Source organism: Schistocerca serialis, chromosome 6 (assembly GCF_023864345.2).
Source record: "Schistocerca serialis cubense isolate TAMUIC-IGC-003099 chromosome 6, iqSchSeri2.2, whole genome shotgun sequence".
Lineage (NCBI taxonomy): Eukaryota > Metazoa > Arthropoda > Insecta > Orthoptera > Acrididae > Schistocerca > Schistocerca serialis.
The window spans coordinates 760,034,765-760,056,924 of record NC_064643.1 but is presented as its reverse complement, the minus strand read 5'-3'; the positions used below and the strand labels follow the sequence as shown (position 1 = coordinate 760,056,924).

The 22,160-nt window shown below is 43.3% G+C and overlaps 1 protein-coding gene across 2 annotated transcripts in view; it reads right to left on the bottom strand.

Moving 5' to 3' along the window:
- Positions 1–20,628, bottom strand: part of LOC126485138 (voltage-dependent L-type calcium channel subunit beta-1) — a 749,688-nt gene extending 729,060 nt beyond the window's left edge. Inside the window, exon 1 of one of the 2 annotated variants that reach the window (XM_050108790.1) lies at positions 20,497–20,628. In XM_050108790.1, the coding sequence (XP_049964747.1) occupies positions 20,497–20,553 (57 nt within the window). In that variant the 5' untranslated portion in view covers positions 20,554–20,628. The remainder of the gene's footprint in view (positions 1–20,496) is intronic. The other variant, XM_050108795.1, reaches the window with a different exon arrangement.
- Positions 20,629–22,160: the final 1,532 nt, after the last annotated feature.

Here is a 22,160-nt window from a genome sequence, read left to right as displayed (position 1 = left end):
GAGTACTACGGGACTTGACTTCTGAGGTCATCAGTCCCCTAGAACTTAGAACTACTTAGACCGAACTGACCTAAGGATATCACACACATCCATGCCCGAGGCAGGATTCGAACCTGCGACCGCAGCGGTCGTGCTGTTCCAGACTGTAACGCCTAGAACCGCTCGGCCACTCCGGCCGGCTATATGCAAATCAATAAAATCTTAGACCTCAGTTTACAGTCATTCGCTTCGTTATCAATGTAGTCAACAAGAAATACAACAGGCGATTTGGAGCCAGCAACGAATTTAACGAATACCCAGAGTTTCGTATGATTTCTTTCAGATTTCCCTCTCTGGAAGTCTTCCTGTAGATATCATTAGTTCAATTAGTTTCGTCTTCTTCGTGAGCATAGGTCTTCTTTTAGGAGCCGTGTACTAGAGTTCGTTCCCACAAGAACAGTTCAGTGGTACGGTTAAATGAAAGCGCACGTTTACCGCGACACAGCCTAGTTAATGCACTATATGTTCAAAGGAAGGAAGTCGTAGCGGGTTGCATCAAACCAATCAGAAGACTGATGTGTCTACATTCACACACATACTCTGCAAAACGCTGAAGTGCATGGCAAAGGGTACTTCTCACGATACCTGGTATTATGGCTTCTTCCTTTTGCAATCACGTATGCAGCGCCTAAAGAATGACCGTTTCAGTGCCTGTGGCTCTGTATGCGCTGCAATTAATCTGATCTCGTCCTCACGATCCCTACGGAAGCGATGGGTAGAGACTTGTAACATATTCTTACAGTCATCATAGGAAAGGTATGGAGAGGCGGATTTGATGTCCCATCAAAGATGAGGTCACAAGAAACAGAGCAAAAGCTCGGTCCCGTATCCAGTCGGTATAGCCCGCACGGAAGTGTTGTTGAAGATGCTCAGGGACTTTAAATGGGCGCCCGATGTGGCTGAGCGATTCTAGGCGCTTCAGTCCGGATCCACGCTGCTGCTACGGTCGCAGGTTCGAATCCTGCCTCGGGCATGGATGTGTGTCGTGTCCACAGGTTAGTTAGGTTTAAGTAGTCTAGGGGACTGATGACCTCAGATGTTACGTCACATAGTGCTCAGAGCCATTTGAACCATTTTGACTTTAAATGGACGTGTCTGGAAGGAAGGAAATGCTATTCTCATTGACAAAGAGATAGAGAAGATCCAAAGAAGAGCGGCGCGTTTCGCCACAGGGTTATTTGGTAACCGTGATGGCGTTACGGAGATGTTTAATAAACTCAAGTGGCAGACTCTGCAAGAGAGGCGCTCTGCATCGCGGTGTAGCTTGCTCGCCAGGTTTCGAGAGGGTGCGTTTCTGGATGAGGTATCGAATATATTGCTTCCCCCTACTTATACCTCCCGAGGAGATCACGAATGTAAAATTAGAGAGATTAGAGCGCGCACGGAGGCTTTCAGACAGTCGTTCTTCCCGCGAACCATACGCGACTGGAACAGGAAAGGGAGGTAATGACAGTGGCACGTAAAGTGCCCTCCGCCACACACCGTTGGGTGGCTTGCGGAGTATCAATGTAGAATGTAGATGTAGAAAATCCTGGGTAAATTTATAGAGCAAGTCTTCGAGGAAGACAGTGCTAAAATTCTGCTGCCTTCATCATATATCTCTGCAGTGATCTTTAGAATAACGTAACAGGGACTAGGGAGCGTGCCGTGCCACAGAGTTCATCTGTTTTTGCTGGGCTCCACTTGCCAACGTAGTGGGACAAAGGGCCACTAATACTGTTACGAGATACCTTCGGCCATGTATTGCACAGTGGTTTGCGGAGTAATGTGTAAATGAACCCTCTGCCATTAACTGCACAACGGTTTGCCAAGTGTAACGTGAGCACGGACGTATTCATTTTACAAAAGAGAGTGAATAAAATTCTGAGTTTGGGTTCACACAACTAAATTTTATAAGCAAGTGCTTAAGCAAAATCTAAATTTAGCATAAGGAGTGAAATAGGGAACTATAAACTCTTTGACAGTTTACACAAGTAAATCAAGTCTGAGACAGATTGCAACAATTTCTGGAAAAACATATTAATGTCTGTATTCTCATTGACAAGTCGTTGCACATGACAGATAAAGTCTTCAGAAAAACGTGTACGGAATTACGTAGACAAAGAAATTAATTAAAGTTTCTAATAATGAGAGGGTAGAATTGTGATCTATACGTGCTTGAAATAAAATTTTTAATAGCCAAGATCGCGTCCAAAGTTGTTTTTTATTGACCGCTTTCGACAAGTACGACTGCCGCCTTGAGATTTTTAAGAACTTCTGTGGTTGCACGCCATGTTCTATTGTACGTTCATTACTCATGCGATGTCAGCATTTTAGTGGCGAATACATTCCATACTCTGTACAGGTTTTTCTGAATCTGTACGTGCAGAATCTGCACTACACTGTTGCACTGTGTACAGGGTGGTCCAAAAGTACAGAAACACCCTGATAAAATCCAAATGGAGTAGCAAACAAGGAAACAGAGTCCCTACACAAGAGGAACGGGAAGGGGGAAACTTTATAGGCTATGCCACCAACATGGCGGCTATCTTGAAAGCCGTCATCTTGGATTCAACTCCAAAATTTCAAATGGGAATGTGGCCATGTGACATATCAAACAGATAGAGAATTTCACCAGAAAAACAATGCCATTGTTATTTTAAACATAGCTTTATTCGTTCTCGGGTTATAGCCAATTACTTGTGGCAGCAGTGGGACGCTCGCCAGCGTATTACGTACTGAGAAGTCATAAAATGGAGTCTGAAACGGTGCAAAGTGACTATCCCATGCCAGATATGTTACATGTGTTTAATCATTGTTTCCTTCTTTACAGGTTACAAAATGTCCTTAACACATTAAGAACGCATTGAAATCATCTTTATATCGGGAGAAAGAAGCACACGGGTCATTGCTGAGGATTTCAACAGTCGTCACCCAACCAGACAGCCCATCACTCACAGCGCAGCTGCCAAGCTTTTGGCCAAAATCCGAACAACAGGTTCTGTCGCAGATAAACCTAAGGGTGGAAGACCTAAATCTGCCACCGATGAAGCAACAACAGTGAGCGTGTGTTGGCATCATTTAGCAAGAGTCCTCAACGGAGCACTCGTCGCCTGTCGCAAGAATGTAGGGTTAGCCGTGCCTCCATACTGCGAATTTTGTCGCAGCACAAATGGCACCCGTACAAAATTCAGCTGCACCAACACCTGAACGAGGATGACCCAGACAGTCGGGTACAGTTCGCAGAATGGGTGACAGCTGCAGATAAACCCACGTTTCCCCTATCAGGTGCTGTTCAGCGATGAAGCCAATTTCTTTATCAATGGTGAAGTGAACAAGCAGAATCACAGAAAATGGTCCGACACAAATCCTCACTGGATTAATGCTTCCAAAACGGTCGACTCACAAAGAGTGATGGTCTGGTGTGGTGTGTGGGGTACCAAAGTCGTTGAACCTTTTTTTATTGATGGTACCTTAACAGCCAACGGTTATCTGAGGTTATTGGATGAAGAAGTGTTTCCCTCGTTGTTAACAGAGGACGGGACATTTCCGGAATTCTTCCAGCATGATGGAGCCCCACCACATCATGGGCACGATGTGCGAGCATACCTGGATGTGCAGTTCCCTCAAAAGTGGATTGGTCATAGGGGTGCTGTGGAGTGGCCACCACGTTCACCAGATTTGACTCCTTTGGTTTTTTTATCTTTGGGGTCATGTCAAAGCACTGGTTTATTTTGTGAAAATACGGGATTTGCATCATCTAAAGCAGCGCATTGTTGATGCGTGTGGTCAAATTCAGTCAGATGTGTCGGTCAAAGTTCATCAGGACTGGGTTCGGAGGATAGCATTAACAATCCAACATAATGGACAACATATCGACCCATTCCTATGACTGTTGGTGGTCTCTCGGAACTGTGTAACATCGGCGTAATGTCTCTTCGACACATAACACACATGCTGCCGAGCGTCCCACCGCAGCCACACGTAACTGGCTATAACCCGACAATGAATAAAACTATGTTTAAAATAACATCGGCACTGTTTTTCTGGCGAAATTCTCTATCTGTTTGATATGTCACATGACCAGACTCCCATTTGAAATTTTGGAGTTGAATCCAAGATGGCGGCTTTCAAGATGGCCTATAAAGTTTCCCCTTTCCCGTTTCGCGTATGTAGGGACTCTGTTTCCTTGTTTGCTACTCCATTTGAATTTTATGAGAGTGTTTCTGGACATTTGGACCACCCTGTATTTCGAGTGAGAAGTTTCCAAGTTGTGCTTCACTCGTCATGTAAATGTAAACATTGGCATAACGTAGATTTGCCAAGTTCCACAAGGCGCATTTGGGATGTGTATAATTTTACTTGTGACAAACCAGTTTGTTATTTTATTCTCGGCAAACCTGTGTGAAATTTACAATATATTCTCGTCTAAAATGTTAACATGGTGTGCGTGATGGACGCACAATAGACATGACGTACAACCAAAAAGTATTTAAAGATATGAAGATGACAGTCTTACCGGCCGAGATCGGTAAATAAAAATCAATTTTGAACATAATCTTGGCTATAAAAATTGTTCTTTAAAGCAAATGAATTTTTGTTTGTGTCTGTTCCGCTAAGCCTATTTTCACATATGAAGAGTCGGTTACAACATTTGACCGACAAACGAAGCTGAACCTTCTGCGTGATTGTTCTGCATCTATACTCCGCAAGCCGCTGACACCAATAACTCTTCCATTTTTCCCTGCCCAATTTACGAAGCTGCATGGGGGAATGGCTATAGGCAAACCTAATTTCTTTGTTTTCTTCGCTGTGGCCTTTCGCGATACATGTGTCGGAGGAAGTATACGTCGTCCGACTCTTCCCGGAACCTACTCTCTAGGAATTCCGAGTGTAAACCTCTCCCGTGACGCACGACGCCTCTTATAGCGTTTGCCACTGGAATCTATTGAGCATCTCCGTAACGCTCTCGCGACTACTAAACGCTCTCTCAACGATACGCTCGGCTCTTCGCTAGATGTTCTCCATTTCTTCTATTAATTCGACCTCTTAAGGGTCCCAGATTGATGAGCAACATTCAAGAGTCTCTCGAACAAGTGTTTTGTAAGTCACTTCTTTCGTCGGTGATTTCCTTGTGATTCTTCCAGTGAGACATCTGCTTTTCCCACTGTTTGTTTTATGTGGTCATTCCACTTTAGGAGACCCCGAATGATTTCTTCTAGTCATTTTATAGTAATTACTATTGCCAATTATTTGTATCCAGTAGTGTGATCATAAATTAGTGAGTTTATTCTTCATTTACGCGCAATGCCTTAACATTTATTCATGTTCAGGGCCAGTTGTCACTCCCTGCACCAGACGCCAATCCTCTGCAAGTCTTCCAACTGTTCCCTTCTGTTTGATGCCGTTGCTGCCTCCTTATAGACAACTGTATCATCTGTGAACGGCCTCACGGAGTTTCCGACGTTGTCCACTACACCATATATACAGGGTGATTCACGAAGAAATGCAAATATTTTAATATGTAGTTCCACAAGTAAAACTAAAGAAAAGAATTTATATAAAAATAGGTCCGCAAATGTTTTGTTACAGAGTTACAGCTAATAAAAGATTTTGCCTGAAATTTATCAACTTCGCTAATATGAAACAATCGCAAAAGTGTACGGGGTTAAAGTAAAGCATGATTTCCATTTAATTTGTTGTTGTTGGTCTGGTGAATCTAGTAAAACATGTCCCTGACGGGTATCTTCAGTAGTTTTCCAGAACATATAGAGAAACAAATCTTTGCAACTGGTCGGCTGTTTTTAATCCTATTACGTGGAACCGTTGCTGTTGCGCAGCTATGTTTAAAATACTGAAACAAAGATTATTATATAAGTAAATTTGTTTGCTTTCCATTAAGAATGTAGAAACGTATGTGTCATTGTTGGCAGCCGTTAGTGAGTTGTTTCAGTCGTTTCCTAACCTTGAAACGAGTTCGTTTTTTGTATTGTTCACCAACGCCGTTACTACACATTTAAATGAACATTTTCCCCAGAAATGGATTGATCGTGGTGCTACACGTCTGTGGCCACCCAGATCGCCCGATTTAACACCAATGGATTTTTTTTGTATGGGGATGGATGAAAGACATAGTTTACGAGGCATTACTTGCTCGCATCATGAATGGAGTAGACGAAATTATGAACAACCCTGTGAAATTGAAACGAGCAACAAAATTTGTTCATACACGTGCAGATAAATACTTTGAACTCGTTGGAGACATTTTTGAACATTTATTGTGAATGTATTGTGAAACTGTTTGTACACTGTGCATCTTCCTTATCACTGAGCTTTGTTTTTTTCCGGTTTAACATGAATTCACGTGTGCTGTGATATTAATAAAAGCAGGTTATCTGACACATTCATGCAGTTTCATTTAGCGTTAGTACCATCATTTTTCCAAAATTAAATTCTCTACAACTTCTGTTGAAAACTTTGTGCACTTGTCAGTGATTTAAAAGACAAATTGGGCAAAATAGTTAATAAATTAAAAATGTTACGAAGTTACTTCTTTGCTTCTCTCGACGTTCTGGAAAACTACTGCAGTTACACGTCTGGGACACGTTTTACTAGATTCACCAGATCAATAACAACGAAATAAATGGAAATCATATTAGCGAAATTGCTAAATTTCAGGTAAAATCTTTTATTAGCCATAACTCCGTAACTAAACATTTGCGGACCTATTTTTATATGAATATTTTTACTTTAGTTTTAGTTGTAGAATAACATATTAAAATATTTGCGTATCTTCGTGACTCACCATATGTAACCAGTAGCGGCTGTTAAGAGGGGAGAGCCGCGCGGGATTAGCCGAGCGGTCTGGGCGCTGCAGTCATGGGCTGTGCGGCTGATCCCGGCGGAGGTTCGAGTCCTCCCTCGGGCATGGGTGTGTGTGTTCGTCCTTAGGATAATTTAGGTTAAGTAGTGTGTAAGCTTAGAGACTGATGACCTTAGGGGTTAAGTCCCATAAGATTTCACACACATTTCAACATTTAAGAGGGGAGAGGTACACATTTTACTAGGAATTAAAAATTTTATTAACATCCTCTGCAGGACATTTTCAGCCTTTAAGCCATTGTCAACTGTTACTTGCATATAGATGCGCATTGGCAACTTTTTGACACAGTATGCATCAACAGTCACTTCAGCATATAAGCGGAGGTGTTCATCATGAACTAATGTCCACATTGACAGTTTATTACATTTCCAGCTGTATCCACATATATTATAAAAATGGATGTACAAATGTATGTATGTTCCACATCTCGTCCTAAACCACTGGACCAGTTTCAACCAAACTTGGTACATATATCACTTAGCCTCTGGAAAGAATCGCTGTGGCGGTAGGAACCACATACCTATTACAGGAGCAGTGATGGCGGTGAAAAACAAGTGTAGCTAACCATGCGAGAATTCCTAGACTTTGTTCATCCACTATTTAAGAATGAGAGCACTTAATGACTTTCAGTAAACTTTACACATAATTTCAAGCCTTTGCGAAACTCATTCTCGCTGACAACCACCACAAAATGATGAAAGGAAAAAACTTTATCACTTACTGCATTTTCGCTGTTTATACAGCAAAATTGCAACATCAGTCATGAAGGTTTAGTTCATTATTAATTTACTACTAAATGTTCACGACACATTTTTCATACACTATTCACATATACCACTGAATGTACCTGCAAAATTATGTCTTTGTACGACACATAGTTCATGAGTTGTGACGTCATAAACAATGAGATGTTTGAAAAACTGCCACATCATGCATGGCGTTAAATTTATTTATTCTCTGTTACTAATTCTGTTCGTAACACATTTCGTAGACAGTATCCACATACGCCGCTAAATGTACCTACAATATTAATCAGTGTACAACACACACTTCAGATATAACGTAATAACAATGGGAGGCATGAAAAACTGCCACATCGTACATGAAGTTTTAATTTATTAAGTTTTTACTACCAACCCTATGAGCAAACGAATTTGCAGACAGTATTCAAAAATACCACTGAATGTACCTGCATTGTTCAGGAGATATGACATCACAAATACTGAGCTGCGTGAAAACGAAACTGCTGGGCGAAATTCGCTACAGATATACGTGAAATATATGCACACATACGTGTGACATATGTTAAATATATGTGACATGTGCGTACTGTGGCAAAGCTGAGGGGAAAAAGGCTCCCCTTAAACACCGTGACCGACTACAAGAAAACTTGGTGTACATATTACTAACTGTCTGGAAAGAAATACTGTGTGGGTAAGAAGCACCAGAATGATATTGTAGTGGAGGTGATAAATTGGTGATTGACGGCGGGGAGTAGGAGATGGACAAAGAGGGCGAAGTACGAGATGCACACAGACAGCGATGAGGAGAAGGTGGATAGAGAGAGGGGAGAAGGAAATCGATAGAGAAAAGGAAGAGGTTGAGGTGGATAGATAGAGGGTGTAGGAGAAGATGAACAAAGAGAGGGGGAGGAGCAGAAGTATAGAGGGAGGGGGAGGAAAAGATGGACAGTAAGAAAGGCTGGAGGATGTGGACAGAGAGTGGAAAAGGAGGAGGGGGGGGGAGGGGAAAAGGAGGAGATGGAGTAACAGAACACTGGAATAAATACATATCTGGTCAGCGCCGGGTACTCAGCTGGTGTGTTATAAATGAATAGGAAAATAAAATAAATGAGGAAGTCATGTATCAGCTCCCGTTTGCTGAAATGACGTTAATGCGCAGACATGAGATTACTATGTGACTTACAAGCTGAAACAGGCCCTAGTTTATGTTTTTTGTTTAGAAAAATTGTCTGCGTCGTTGGTGCAACCACAGTGTTAACTTTTTAGAAAATTCTTGCCGACTTTGGAAACCAACATAATGAAAATAACTGCTGATAAATCTGAGAGAAGCACTGCACAGTTACGAGTAGTATAAACTGCCACGTTTCTATTACTCCAACTAGCCACCTAAGTAACAGCAGAATCGCTGTTTTAAACGTAATTTTTTTTGGTTGTTCCTTGATGAGTCTATAAAACAATTAATTTACACAGTTAATCTTGTCGTGAGTGGCTACAATTAAATTACTTTTTTATCCCAGTAGTTAATAAGGTAAAGAAAACATGTTGATCACTGTTTTACGAGCCTAGTTTGACTCTTTGTAAAGCCGAAAACACATCACCAATATCTTTAACGGGCCAATATTGAGCTACGCGAAATTATTATTATTGGATGAATCACGTGATGGCGTTATGTGAAACACGTTGCTGTTAGACAGTACCTCATCTTCCACTGTACTTCAAACGTTGTAACGCCAGGACACGCGAGAAGCGAACACGGCGAGGAGGGACAAAAAGAAAGAAAGATGTCACAGCTGAGTGGAGACCGGCGGCAGCGCACGCAACAGTGGCCGCGGGCCTGCGTGCTGAAGCGAGCGTTGCGTGCGGCGCGTATCGACACGGTGCGTAAGCCTCGCGGGACAGGTGCGCCCGCGTCACACCCGGTCTGCGGGCAAAGCGGCTGACGTTGCTTCAGCGTCATCGCTTCCTCACACAAATTACCAAGCTAATACGAGTTCACAGTTACTGTAGGCTGTATCGGATGCTCCAAAGTGGCGTATACAGAATGTACAAACTCTCTAGGGACTGATGGATGAGAGGACACAAAAGAAAAGAAAATCTAATGAACTTATGTCCGGAAACGCACGGTTTCCTTACTGTAGACGGTTTATTCAATGACGCACTGTCACAGAGACTGCAGCTAAGGTTACAGTGTGCATGGTTCCCTCATAGAGAGTGGTACTGTTCCTCATACCTCATATCCTGCCACAGTCATTGGTAATGTTGTGGCCGATTCACTTCTCTTGCTGACTCACACTGTAGAGGATGTGATACAGCGCTGTACATTTCGACCATAGATACTAGTAGACTGGCCTTGCTGTGCAGAAGCTATAGGGCTGGTGTGGCTCCAACATAAACCACGTGACTGTTGGCAAAGCGTTGCGGGATTTCAAATCAGCGGTCTGCCATCCTATGTTTGTATCGCATTTTCTCCACATTTCTCAATTGACTGCCAAACGCTTCCAACAAAAATTACTTTTTTATTTGCGAAAAATTATGTCAGGACCACATTTGACCTGGATTTGTTCACAGTACCATTTATAAAATCTAACAAATACATGGAACGCCCCTGTGGTGGGCAGCGGGACGAAATTACTGTAAACTATCAATTAAAGTAAAATGTCTTAATATTCTTTTAAACAGTAAGAGTGGGCTCGAGTCAAAACTTTAAATATTGGATTCGCCGCGTTTTGAGCTCTAGTCACTTATAAAAGAAAATGGGATATGGGAATTATGTCAACTATAGGTGCCAAAATTGTCGATTTTAGGAGGAGGTCCATTTTATAACATCAATTTTACGTGCGCTTCAAAGGTTCAGTTGCTACTATTTTTACAAAAGTTTGAACTATCAGTTTAAAAAAATGATATTTTAGATGAAAGGTGAGACTTTGAAGTTTCAGAAAATAACTTTGGAGCCTACATTTATTTAATAGTATTAGAAGGTTGAGAAAGGTCTCTTCATGTGTCGACTATACGTGCTCTTACCTTAATATAATCTCACTTGTATATACAAAAAGGCGCGTATGTGCAGGTGGCTTAAAGTTTTTCCGTTTCAGGGCCTGTTGCCAAAGCTGCCTTCGGTTTTCATCCTTAGGAAACCTAAGAGTAGGAACGAGAAACAGTTACACTTACTTCTGTAACCGAATTATCACAGATACTTTCCAAAATGTAATATCAGTCTGACTTTACAGGCACCACTTTCAACACTTTAATTTACGTGATACTCTATTTCAAGTGTAAAAAACATACAAAAGTCACTTCAGCAGATTTCAAAAAACGCATCTGCACTATCATAGAAACACACGTGAAATATAATGCCATTTCCACCGACAAAACGCTGAGTACAGCCATAAGCGCAACACCAAACAACCATGTTTTGCCAACATCCACGTGACTTTAGCCCAGAGATGTTGGAGCCACGAAAATGACGTCAGGGCCAATCTATTATATTTATGGTCGAAGGTTGTACACAACGGTTCCGCACTGGAATCGAGAGCTTGCCGACATGGTGTTTACTTACGGAAAGACAAATGGCAACGGGCGGCGGGCAGCAAGGTTGTATCAGGAGGCCTATCGCCGCCGACAACAACCACGGCATTCAATGTTTGCAACAGTGTTTCGGTATTTGTCTGAAACAGGGCTGTTTCAGGAAGCAGGAAATCATGAAGGACGTATGCGTAATGTTCGGACACCAAACTTGGAGGAAAATCTGATTGACAGTGTGAGAGGCGACCTCTGTGTCAGTACCAGGCAGTTGACCCGCCAGGACAGGGTAAGCCAGACGACCGTGTGGAACAGCCTCCATGACAATTGTTACTTCTCTTATCACTTACAGCGTGTGAAGGGCTTACTAGTGGCAGACTTTTCACATCGGGAGCAGTTTTGTCACGGGTTTCCTCACCAGGCAACCACGATTCCGGGAATTGTGTCATCCACCCTCTTGACAGATGTGGCCACCTTTACGCGGAGTGGTATCTTCAACTTTGATAACACTCATCTGTAGGACAGCATGCAGAACCCCCTCGGTATGGTAACAGCGAACGATCAGCACCGGTGCAGTCGGAATGTTTGAGCCGGGATAATCGGCGATCGTATTTTGGGACCAATCTTCCTTCCACGTCGTCTAACAGGCCGGAACTATCGGAGTTTCTTGCGGATGACTTTGTCTCCCCTGCTGGATAAAGTGCAACTGATGATTCGAAGGGTTATGTGGCTGTTAGGTGATGGTGCTCCACTTCGCCGTTAACGTACGGATGCCTGTCAGTCGTGTCTTCGCTGGTCGGTGGATCGAACGAAGGGGTCCAGTTGTATGGCCTGCTCGTTCACCAGATCTCAACCCGTGCGATTTCTGGTGACGGGGCCGTATCAAATCTATCGTGTATGCAGAGCCCATTCCAGATGTGCAGCCACTGGAGCAGCCTATTCATGCTGTCTTTGACACTGTTCGGATGCAGCCTGGCCGATGTGAATGTGTGAGACAGAACCTGCTACAGCGCTTACACGCATGCGTTGAAGCACAAGGAAACCATTTTCAACGCATACTTTAACCGTGGTTGCATGTACAGCGCGCATTAGACCGCAGTCTCTGTAACAATGTACGATTGAATAAATGGTCTCTAGCATGGAAACGATGCACTTCCGGACATAACTTCATTAGACCTTGTTTGTTCTGTATCCTCTCATCGATCAGTCCCTCGAGCTTTTACACGGTGGAAAAAATCACCATGTATAAGGCAGACACTTGAGACAAACTCGCACTGCAAAGTTCCCACCAGAAACTCCCTGACATCTGTTGTCGAATGCTGCTTTGGTGTTGCGTTGCTTCCACAAAAACAAAATTATGCGAATATATCGACGTAGAACACAGTGCCCGTGAGATATACGGCAGCATCTTCACCAAAGTTAATGTAGTCACAAGCAGGTTTAGTGGTTTGCACTTTACGGTACACTAGGCCCAGCAAAGAGGGAGCATCGAGAGTCAGTTGTCTCATAGCGATTTGAATGGAAAGACAGCTGGAATAATAGGTTTGAAAGAGTAGAATACACAAAAGGTGAAAGTGAAGTCAACTGACAAAATTTCGGAAGTTGTTCAGCGACATTTTCTGAGTGTTTTGATTAATAATCATCATCTAATAATCTGAGTGTTTTGGTGTAGGGGACACGCGCTCTTCGGTAGCTCGGTGCAGAGTAATTCCATTTAGTTCGATTTCTTACCCAAATTTATCTTTGTATTGTATTGCACTGACAATACCTGAACAACAGCGCAAATGTTATTGGTATGCGCTTAGTGTTTTTTTAAGAAACAAACTTGCCCCATTCACTCATCGAACTTGCTGTTGACGATAGTAACGCCCAATTTATTTTTCATCATGAAGCTTGCATTCAGTTTTGCTCCGTTCTGTCTAGGGTTTGTTTTCCAGGCAGTGTTAATTGTATGGTAAGCGTAGTACACAGCAGTACGGATAGGTATATTTATGAATAATTGGCCAACATACCCCTCGTATGTGGATTCACTGAACGTAATGAAAAATAGCCACAGGGCGGCAACCACGTGGCACCAGCTATGCATCTGATTGTGAGGCTTGTGGCAGTACTCTAATTTTGTGTTGTACGTGTTGGTGACTGCGTATTGCAATGTTGTGAAGGTATTTTCACAGAAAGGTAACGGGAGTAACAAACATTATAAGCCACAATTACATTATTACTCTGCACAGAAGACCACAGGTCCCACACAGTGTCCATGAACAGCATCCGAAATTTTGTCGGTCAATTTCTACTTGACGCTTTACATATAAGTGGTCGGCGTTGTGGTAAGTGGAGAAAGGGCTGGAAATCTCGTGTATACAACACTAAAGTATGCTCTGACAATAGTTTTGATAATTATGGCAAATGTGGCACGACCGCTATAACCAAGTGAGGGCAGGTGACATTTTTGATGGCAATTTGTTCATCATATGGAGATGTTAAACTCGCCGAGTCTCTTGGTATTATTTGAGAGGAGTAATATATTGTTCTGCTCTGTATTCACCTTTTCTCTTCTCACTCATAACCACCAACAACACAACAAGATACTACACATCACACGCACACATCACAATCACGACACGTTTCAGCTATACGTTTGCCACCGATATTTGATATGTAGTTGAAAAAGCTGCGTCAGGCAATGAGTTAAGGCAACCTGAAACAAAAACAAAAATAAAAACATGTTTGGTTTAATTGTGGTCTTGCTTCGTAATTTAAGGATTCCCGTCTATCTTCTTTATTGATAGGATCAAACATAGAAAGGGTACTACTACGTTACGTAAACATGGTTGCACAAATTTGTAGGCCTGGGAGTCGTAAAATTCCTGCGTAGTAGAGAAACTGATCCTTAAACATTGTTCCTTTGTTGAACTTAGCAACGACCTTGCCGCAGTGGATACACCGATTCCCGTGAGATCATCGGAGTTAAGCGCTGTCGGGCGTGGCCGGCACTTGGATGGGTGACCATCCAGCCGCCATGTGCTGTTGCCATTTTTCGGGGTGCACTCAGCCTCGTGATGCCAATTGAGGAGCTACTCGACCGAATAGTAGCGGCTCCGGTCAAAGAAAACCATCATAACGACCGGGAGAACGGTGTGCTGACCACACGCCCCTCCTATCCGCATCCTCACTGAGGATGACACGGCGGTCGGATGGTCCCAATGGGCCACTTGTGGCCTGAAGACGGAGTGCTTTTTATTGGGCTCGAGACAGACAGTTTTAAGAGACGCAGATACGTCAAAAGTTCTAAAATGAAGGGAGGGGGAGCGTGTCAGAGCAATGAGTGATACTTCATTCGATGTGCACAGCGTGACGACTTGTATAAATGTAGAGGGTTGTATAGATGGACTCAGCGAATAACATCTATAACGAAAATTGATATGTGGTTTTATTGATGACTTTTGATAATAGCTAGGGTTACGAACATGTTACAGATTTCGTCTTCGTTAGAGTCGTTATTTCAAATCTCGTATCATTTCATTATTCAGTACCACTTGATTATGAAACGTTGCTCATTTACTTATCTAACCCAATGTCTGGAATATGAAGATAATGGAAAATAATTTCTCACACACAGGTCTGTGATTGCTCTTCCTGACTATACTTTAGCGTTAATTGCATTGGTACTCTCCTCAGTCAGTTCAACAACCCCAGTAAAATTTGACTCGACACTAATACTGTTTTCCATTGCTATCTTCACCGCAACGGCTAGCTATGGAAGGTCACCGGAGCAGGCACCAGTCAGCCTAGCGACGAGGAAAACTATTCGTTCGGCACTCCTATTAGTTATCCTCTCGTTACCACGAGTTCTCAACCTGCGCTGTTCTACGCGGTCACCCATTGTCATCCACAATGATGAAGTCAGGACCAAATGCACCCTGAGCAGACGCACATGGGGAAGGAGAGCGGTGTCATAATAACGTGGTCCGGTGAGTGTACCTTGTGCAACAATACAGAGGACTATACGGAGTTGCAGCATTACGCCTCCCCACACTGTAAAACATGGACAGCCAGGACGAACATGTTCGACAATGCTGGACGTGCCCACATGTGACGAGAGCTGGAAATACGTAATGCGCCAAGAAGCATTGTGGAAGATGATAGTTTTGGTGGTCCAGGTGTTGGTATATGGCAGGCATAATGTTTCATGGCCGTACTCACCTCCAAATCTTTCAACACGGTCCACTCAGCGGTCAACGCTGCACTACTTCCCTATGCGCTTCTTTTCAGGGGTGTATTTGGCTCTGACTTCTATTTTATGGACGACAATGCGCCACCGCATCGAACTGCGCAGATAGAGGAGCTCTTGGAACGAGAGGATGTTCGGCAAATGGAATGGCCTGCCCATTCCGTCTCACCGAGCACATGCGGCATGCGTTGGGACCACGTACCGCCTCACGTCTACATGTACCAACGACCGTCCAGAGCAGCCGGCTGCGCTGATAGACGAATGGAACGCCTTATCACAGCTACTCCTTAGCAACCTCGTGGTCAGCACTGGAGCGCATTGCAAAGCATGCATTGCCGTCTGTGGTTGGTAAGCATACACCCTACTAAGTGTCCGCCACGATAGCTGAGTGATCAGCGTGACGGATTGCCGTCCTACAGTCCCGGATTCGATTCCCGGGTGGGTCGAAGATTTTCTCCGGTCAAGGACTGGGTGTTGTGTTGTGTTCATCATCATTTCATCCCCATCCGGCGCTCAGGTCGCCCAGTGTGGCGTCGAATGTAATAAGACCTGCACCAAGGTGGCCGGACCTGCCCCGTAAGGGGCTTCTCGGCCAATGACGCCAAACGCTCATTTCCATTATCCTATTAAGTAGCGTGTTCCGCCGTTTGTAATGTGCACGGGATCAGTATGAATCGTGGTAACTTCAATGTGATTATGGTCTTTGAATAAGAGTGTCATTTCCGTTCGTCTCTTCACGTATATCTTTGTTACCTTCTGTACTGCACTGCACTGCACTGGACCACACAACATTAAAGTGACAAAAATCATGGGCTACTTCCTAATATCGAGTAGGGCCTCCTTTTGCCTGGCGGAGCGCAGCAGCTCGACGTAGCATGGACTCATCAAGTCGTCGGAAGTCCCCTGCAGAAATTTTCAGCCATGTTGCCTCTGTAGCTATTCATCATCGCGAAAGTGTTGCAGTTTCAGGATTTTGTACACGAACTGGCCCCTGGATTATGTTCTATAAATGTTCGACAGGATTCATGTCGACTGATCTGGGTGACCAAATCATTCACTCGAATTGTCCAGAATGTTCTTCAAGCCAGTTGCAAACAATTGTGACTTGGTTACGTGATATCGTTCTCTGAGAGCCTGAAGTACTTGAATGGCTGCAAATGCTCTCCAAGTTGCCGAACATAGCCATATCCAGTCAATGATTGTTTCAGTTGGACCGAAGGTCCCATTCAATTTCGTGTAACCACAGCCCGCACTATTATGGAGCCACCACCGGGTTGCACAGTGCCTTGTTCACTACTTGAGTCCATTGCCTACCGTCAGCTCTTACCAAATGAAATCTAGGTCCATCTGACCATACCACGGCTTTCCAGTCGTCTAGGATCCAGTCGGTATGCTCACGAGCCCAGTAAAAAAAAAAAAAAAAAAAAGTAGAGGTGATGCAGGCGATGTTGTGCTGTCCAAAGCCACTCGCGTCGGTCGTCTGCTCTCGCAGCCCATTAACGCCAAATTTCATCGCACTGTCCTAATAGGTACGTCAGTCGTACGTCCCGCATTGATTTCTGCGGTTGTTTCAAGGCAGTTTTGCCTGTCTGGTAGGACCGACAATTCTACGCAGACGCTGCTGCTCTCGGTCATTAAGTGAAGGCCGGCGGCCACTGCGTTGTCCGAGGAGAGAAGTAATGCCTGAAATTTGATATTCTCGGCACACTCTTCAATTTTCGAAATGGAATATCCCTTGCGTCTACCTCTGCCATTCCGGCGTTTAAAGTCTCTTAAGTCCCACCGTGCGGTCAGTCACGTAGGAAACCTTTTCACACGAATCACCTGAGTACAAACGACAGCTCCGCCAGTGCACTGACATTTTTTACCTCGTATGCGCGGAAATACTGTCACCAGCATACTTCCATATCATTATTCCATAACTTTTCTCATCTCATGGTACCTGAAAATGGCATCCCTACAAAATTTCTGAACACTATTCCCCGCCGAATTGTTGCCGTTTTCAAGGCTGAAGGCGGTGCTACACCATATTAGCTTGGTGTCTTCTAGACGGTGACTAACATTTTGTCCCGTTTCCTCTATTACACTATTAAAAAACAGTTGACTTCAACGTCAACATGGTGTAACTACAACGAAACGAGAAAACGAGAATAAGGGCATAATCCGTACTAAACAGCAATGCTAATGCAGTTAACACCTTATCGAAGAAATAACTTCTGCTCAAACTCTTAAACACGAATTATGTGAGGAGTCAAACTGATATTTAATAATAGAACACAGTTTCTTTCTTGGCCTTACACGTGTCGTGACGGTGCTCGATTCCCACTAGGAAAAGACGAAACTATGAACCCAAGTGTTTATTTAAGGCAGTTCCCACATGCTCTTCCCCGGGGTGAAATAACATGAATTTCACTTTGCCAGATTATTTCAATGTAACGAAAATGATGTACAGGTAGTTTTACTAGTTCTCGTATGGAGCCTCAAGTGCAAAAGCTGCGAAAAGAATCACAGTATCACCATCTTTCTCAAACTATACTCATAACTGTCAACACAGGTTACAAGTTCCGCCTAGCGAATCGGTGTCGATTTGAAGTCGTCGTTACTATGTACACATTGTGTCTTTACAAATGATTACGGAGACAAAGAAATAAGAGTGCTTATGACGTACTGTATAACGAAATGAATAGCTTCTGACCAATTACAAATTATATTAAGTTTGATCAACTCATTGTTACTGTCGATAACAGGAGTAATAATCGTTCCCAGAGGTAATCAACTATTGCGTAAATTGAAAGTGGGGGAGAAAGGAAAGGAAAGGAAGAGGATCACGCATTCATACAAGTAATCAAATAGGATATTCACACACTAATACCATAGTCGCATGTCTTTGGGAAAAGAATCAGTTTCATGTGGCTGGTAATCAGAAATGTAAATACCCCGCACGCTTTCGCATGATGCGTCACTCCCGAGCAACATTGCTCGATGAAATTTGGACCATACAGCTGCAGTAGAGTACAGGACGAGCTGAAAGAAATACGAAATGAAAAAAACTGCGACTGAAATCATAAGGCTTCATATCCTGGCACTGACGTAGGGAGTGGTGGAATGGAAGACCGGTAATATAGTAAAGTATAAAATAAATGTGTGCCTACGTTCTTACAATTCAGTACACGGATTACCCCTGCTGCATAGGCATCCTTGCAGAACGCGCCGAGTGTGGAAGCCTGTTAGTAGCGTAATCGCGTCGTGTGACGAGCTCCATTAGCGTCCAACTTGGCGGCTGCAGCTACGCTTACATGTGATTCTGGCGCCGACCATTCCATAAGTAAGACAACGATAACACAACTGAATGATATTTTTTTTTAAGATTTGTTGTTTTGAGGTGCAAAGTGATGAGAAACTTGTGAGCCAGAGATAGATATAAATAACAGCACAACAATAAAATAGCTCTTGTCGACACAAATAAGGCTGAAACACTGAATAACCACACAGTATTTCTTCATGTATGTCGCGTGCAGTGAATGACAACTGTGATACACAACGCATAGGTCAAATGATGTTTCTGGAGAAATCACGTTCTGCCTTGTTCATTGTCATTTTATTTGAGCTGCCTTACATGCTAGAAAAAGGGAAAGGGAGCTTCTACGACAGTATGCATCATATTAAAGATTCATATTTTATAGCAAAATATTCATTGTACACTAACATACAAGACTTCCACGCTATTATTTATAATTAAATTGTACATATTTAAAAAATGCAAGCATTGAGTGACTGCATGACTACGGACTTAATTAAGCTGACTCTATAGTAATATATTATATGGTTTCAGAGAACATTCAGCCTTAAAAATGTTGCGATATTATTATTATTATTATTATTATTATTATTATTATTGTTATTATTAGTCTGCTTCATGTTGTTACCCATCTAAAATTGTTATAATTGTCATAGAAGGTGTAGCAAATATAAAATCTTTGACAGATGTGCAATTTCACTAATACATGTTGCTAACAATGCATATTTCTTATGAAGGCATGCACAGCTATTTTATGTCATTGTCATTGTTAGTGTTTCACGTGACCAGTGCAACTATCATTAACTTGGGTCAGACTATGCATCTTCGTTTTCTATTCGCCGCTGACATTGTTGCATAACTTCGAAATATAAGTCGTGATCTGTCTTTTTTTCTGTCGCATTGACCGGTTCTCATAAACTGAAGCAAGCACACGACAAACTGAACAATGCTGCACCCTTGACTGACTATTCACAAAACAGATCTAGCTTCATGTCAATATTCGTTACAATTAACTAATGCTTGCATGACGACATGAAAACTTCTTAGCAATACTGAATTTTTAACTATTTGGAATCTCGTGTACTTCTGAAATTTCTAAGCATGCACCATAGAACACACAACGTTAGATCAAGTAATTCCGCTAAAAATTCTGCTGATTTTCTACGTAACTGTAGCTCATCTGAATACATAGCAACAACACAAAGTATTAATTACTAATCTGCGTTCAGGCATGTCAGAAACGCTGTATTTATCGTGTCATCGGGAGGACTGTGGTCAAATATCTGCTATACTGTGACACAGGCTGTCTCATTTTTGTCTTTAGCCTGTATGACAATTGCGAAATGAGTATCCAGTTGGTTGAACAAAGCAAGTAAGTAACAGAGTGGTTCAGTCACATGCTGAATTCGTTAAGTTCCGTAGAATCTGAATACACTAAAGTTCATAAAATTATTATAAAATGAAGACTATGCAACACGTTGCACTGGACCTGGTAAATGGCCTGAAACACTGTCAATACTCTCCACACAACTGTAACACTTCTGAGTAATTGAGTAAGATGAGAATACTCTTCAGACATTTGGACAAAATCGTGTCAAGAACACTGCAGTTACAACTGAACCCGAATAATGAGTGTGCTTCCTACAGACGCCATCGCAGGTGCCTTAGGATCTCGAGGGACTGAGCATCTGTTACGGTTTCACACGCACAAACCGCCGCCTAGTATTTTTACTTCGGCGTGTGAGGAGAGGTAGCGACGTGACACGTGGGTAGGGCGCGCCGGCAAGGGCACGTGCGTATTTACCTTCCTGGGCCTGCCGAAGGGCTTGTAGGGGTCCCTCCTGCGGAACTGGTGCGCCATGTCAGCTGCGCCTCATCACACGACGCCGGACACCCGCGCGCGCTCCGTGGCGGCCGTCGGCGCGCCGGGACTCACTCGACTGAAGTCGCCGCCGCCGCGGCTGGCCAAACCTTAGCCCAGATGAAGCGCTATAAATACGCGCGAGGAATGCCGAACGCACGGCAAGTGGCCGTGGTGGGCGCGCCGGGCGCCCTTCAGACGCCTCCGGAACTGGCCGACCCGCGGGGACTCTGACACCAGCGTCAACACCCCTCTGGGGTGCGTGGCGGAGCTTGCCTGCCGCTCCCCAGCTCCGGGTTCAGCACCGAAACGATCTTACGTCACAAACCAGTCTAACGCTAGGTTCACGCTGGCGAATACAATTTTGTATTTGGAAGAAAAGTTTTGAGGCACAATTGCACAAACCCAGGTGTCAGTCTCGACGACGACCATTACAAATTAAGAGTTTTTATTGTCTTTCTATGTCGGCAAGATTCTACATTAAGTACCCAGTCGTTCTAGTTAGCTACATGTAGCACTGTTTGTGTGCCGACTTGGCGGATCAAGGTCAAAGGGCGCTACAATGCCCGTGGTAAGAAGCAACACAGCCCAGTATTCTTTCAATAAATCATCAGGAGGCGTAGGATAAAGGCTGGTATGATTGCCTCTCCCCTTTGCCTGCAGAGATAAACTCCACATTCTCGCTCTCTTGTATTTATCATTTCTCTTATAACCTGCGTACGTGTCAGTCTCTTAGTATAATCCCAAATCTTTTAAGTCTGGCCACGAACGGCATATGGTAAACCACATCCTTCTTCAATGGTCCTTTTCTTAATTATATAAATATACAGGGTGTTACAAAAAGGTACGGCCAAACTTTCAGGAAACATTCCTCACCCACAAATAAAGAAAATATGTTATGTGGACATGTGTCCGTAAACGCTTAATTTCCATGTTAGAGCTCATTTTATTACTTCTCTTCAAATCACATTAATCATGGAATGGAAACACACAGCAACAGAACGTACCGGCGTGACTTCAAACACTGTGTTACAGGAAATATTCAAAATGTCCTCCGTTAGCGAGGATGCATGCATCCACCCTCCCTGATGCGCTGATGCAGCCCTGGAGAATGGCGTATTGTATCACAGCCGTCCACAATACGAGCACGAAGAGTCTCTACATTTGGTACCAGGGTTCCGTAGACAACAGCTTTCAAATGCCCCCATAAATGAAAGTCAAGAGGATTGAGGTCAGGAGAGCGTGGAGGCCATGGAATTGGTCCGCCTCTACCAATCCATCGGTCACTAAATCTGTTGTTGAGAAGCGTACGAACACTTCGACTGAAATGTGCAGGAGCTCCATCGTGCATGAACCACATGTTGTGTCGCACTTGTAAAGGCACATGTTCTAGCACCACAGGTAGAGTATCCTGTATGAAATCATGGCGGTGAATCGAGGAAGTACAGTACATACTGACGAAACTAGAATGAGCTCTAACACGGAAATTAAGCGTTTCCGGACACATGTTCACATAAAATCTTTTCTTTATTTGTGTGTGAGTAATGTTTCCTGAAAGTTTGGCCGTACATTTTTGTAACACCCTGTATATATATATATATATATAT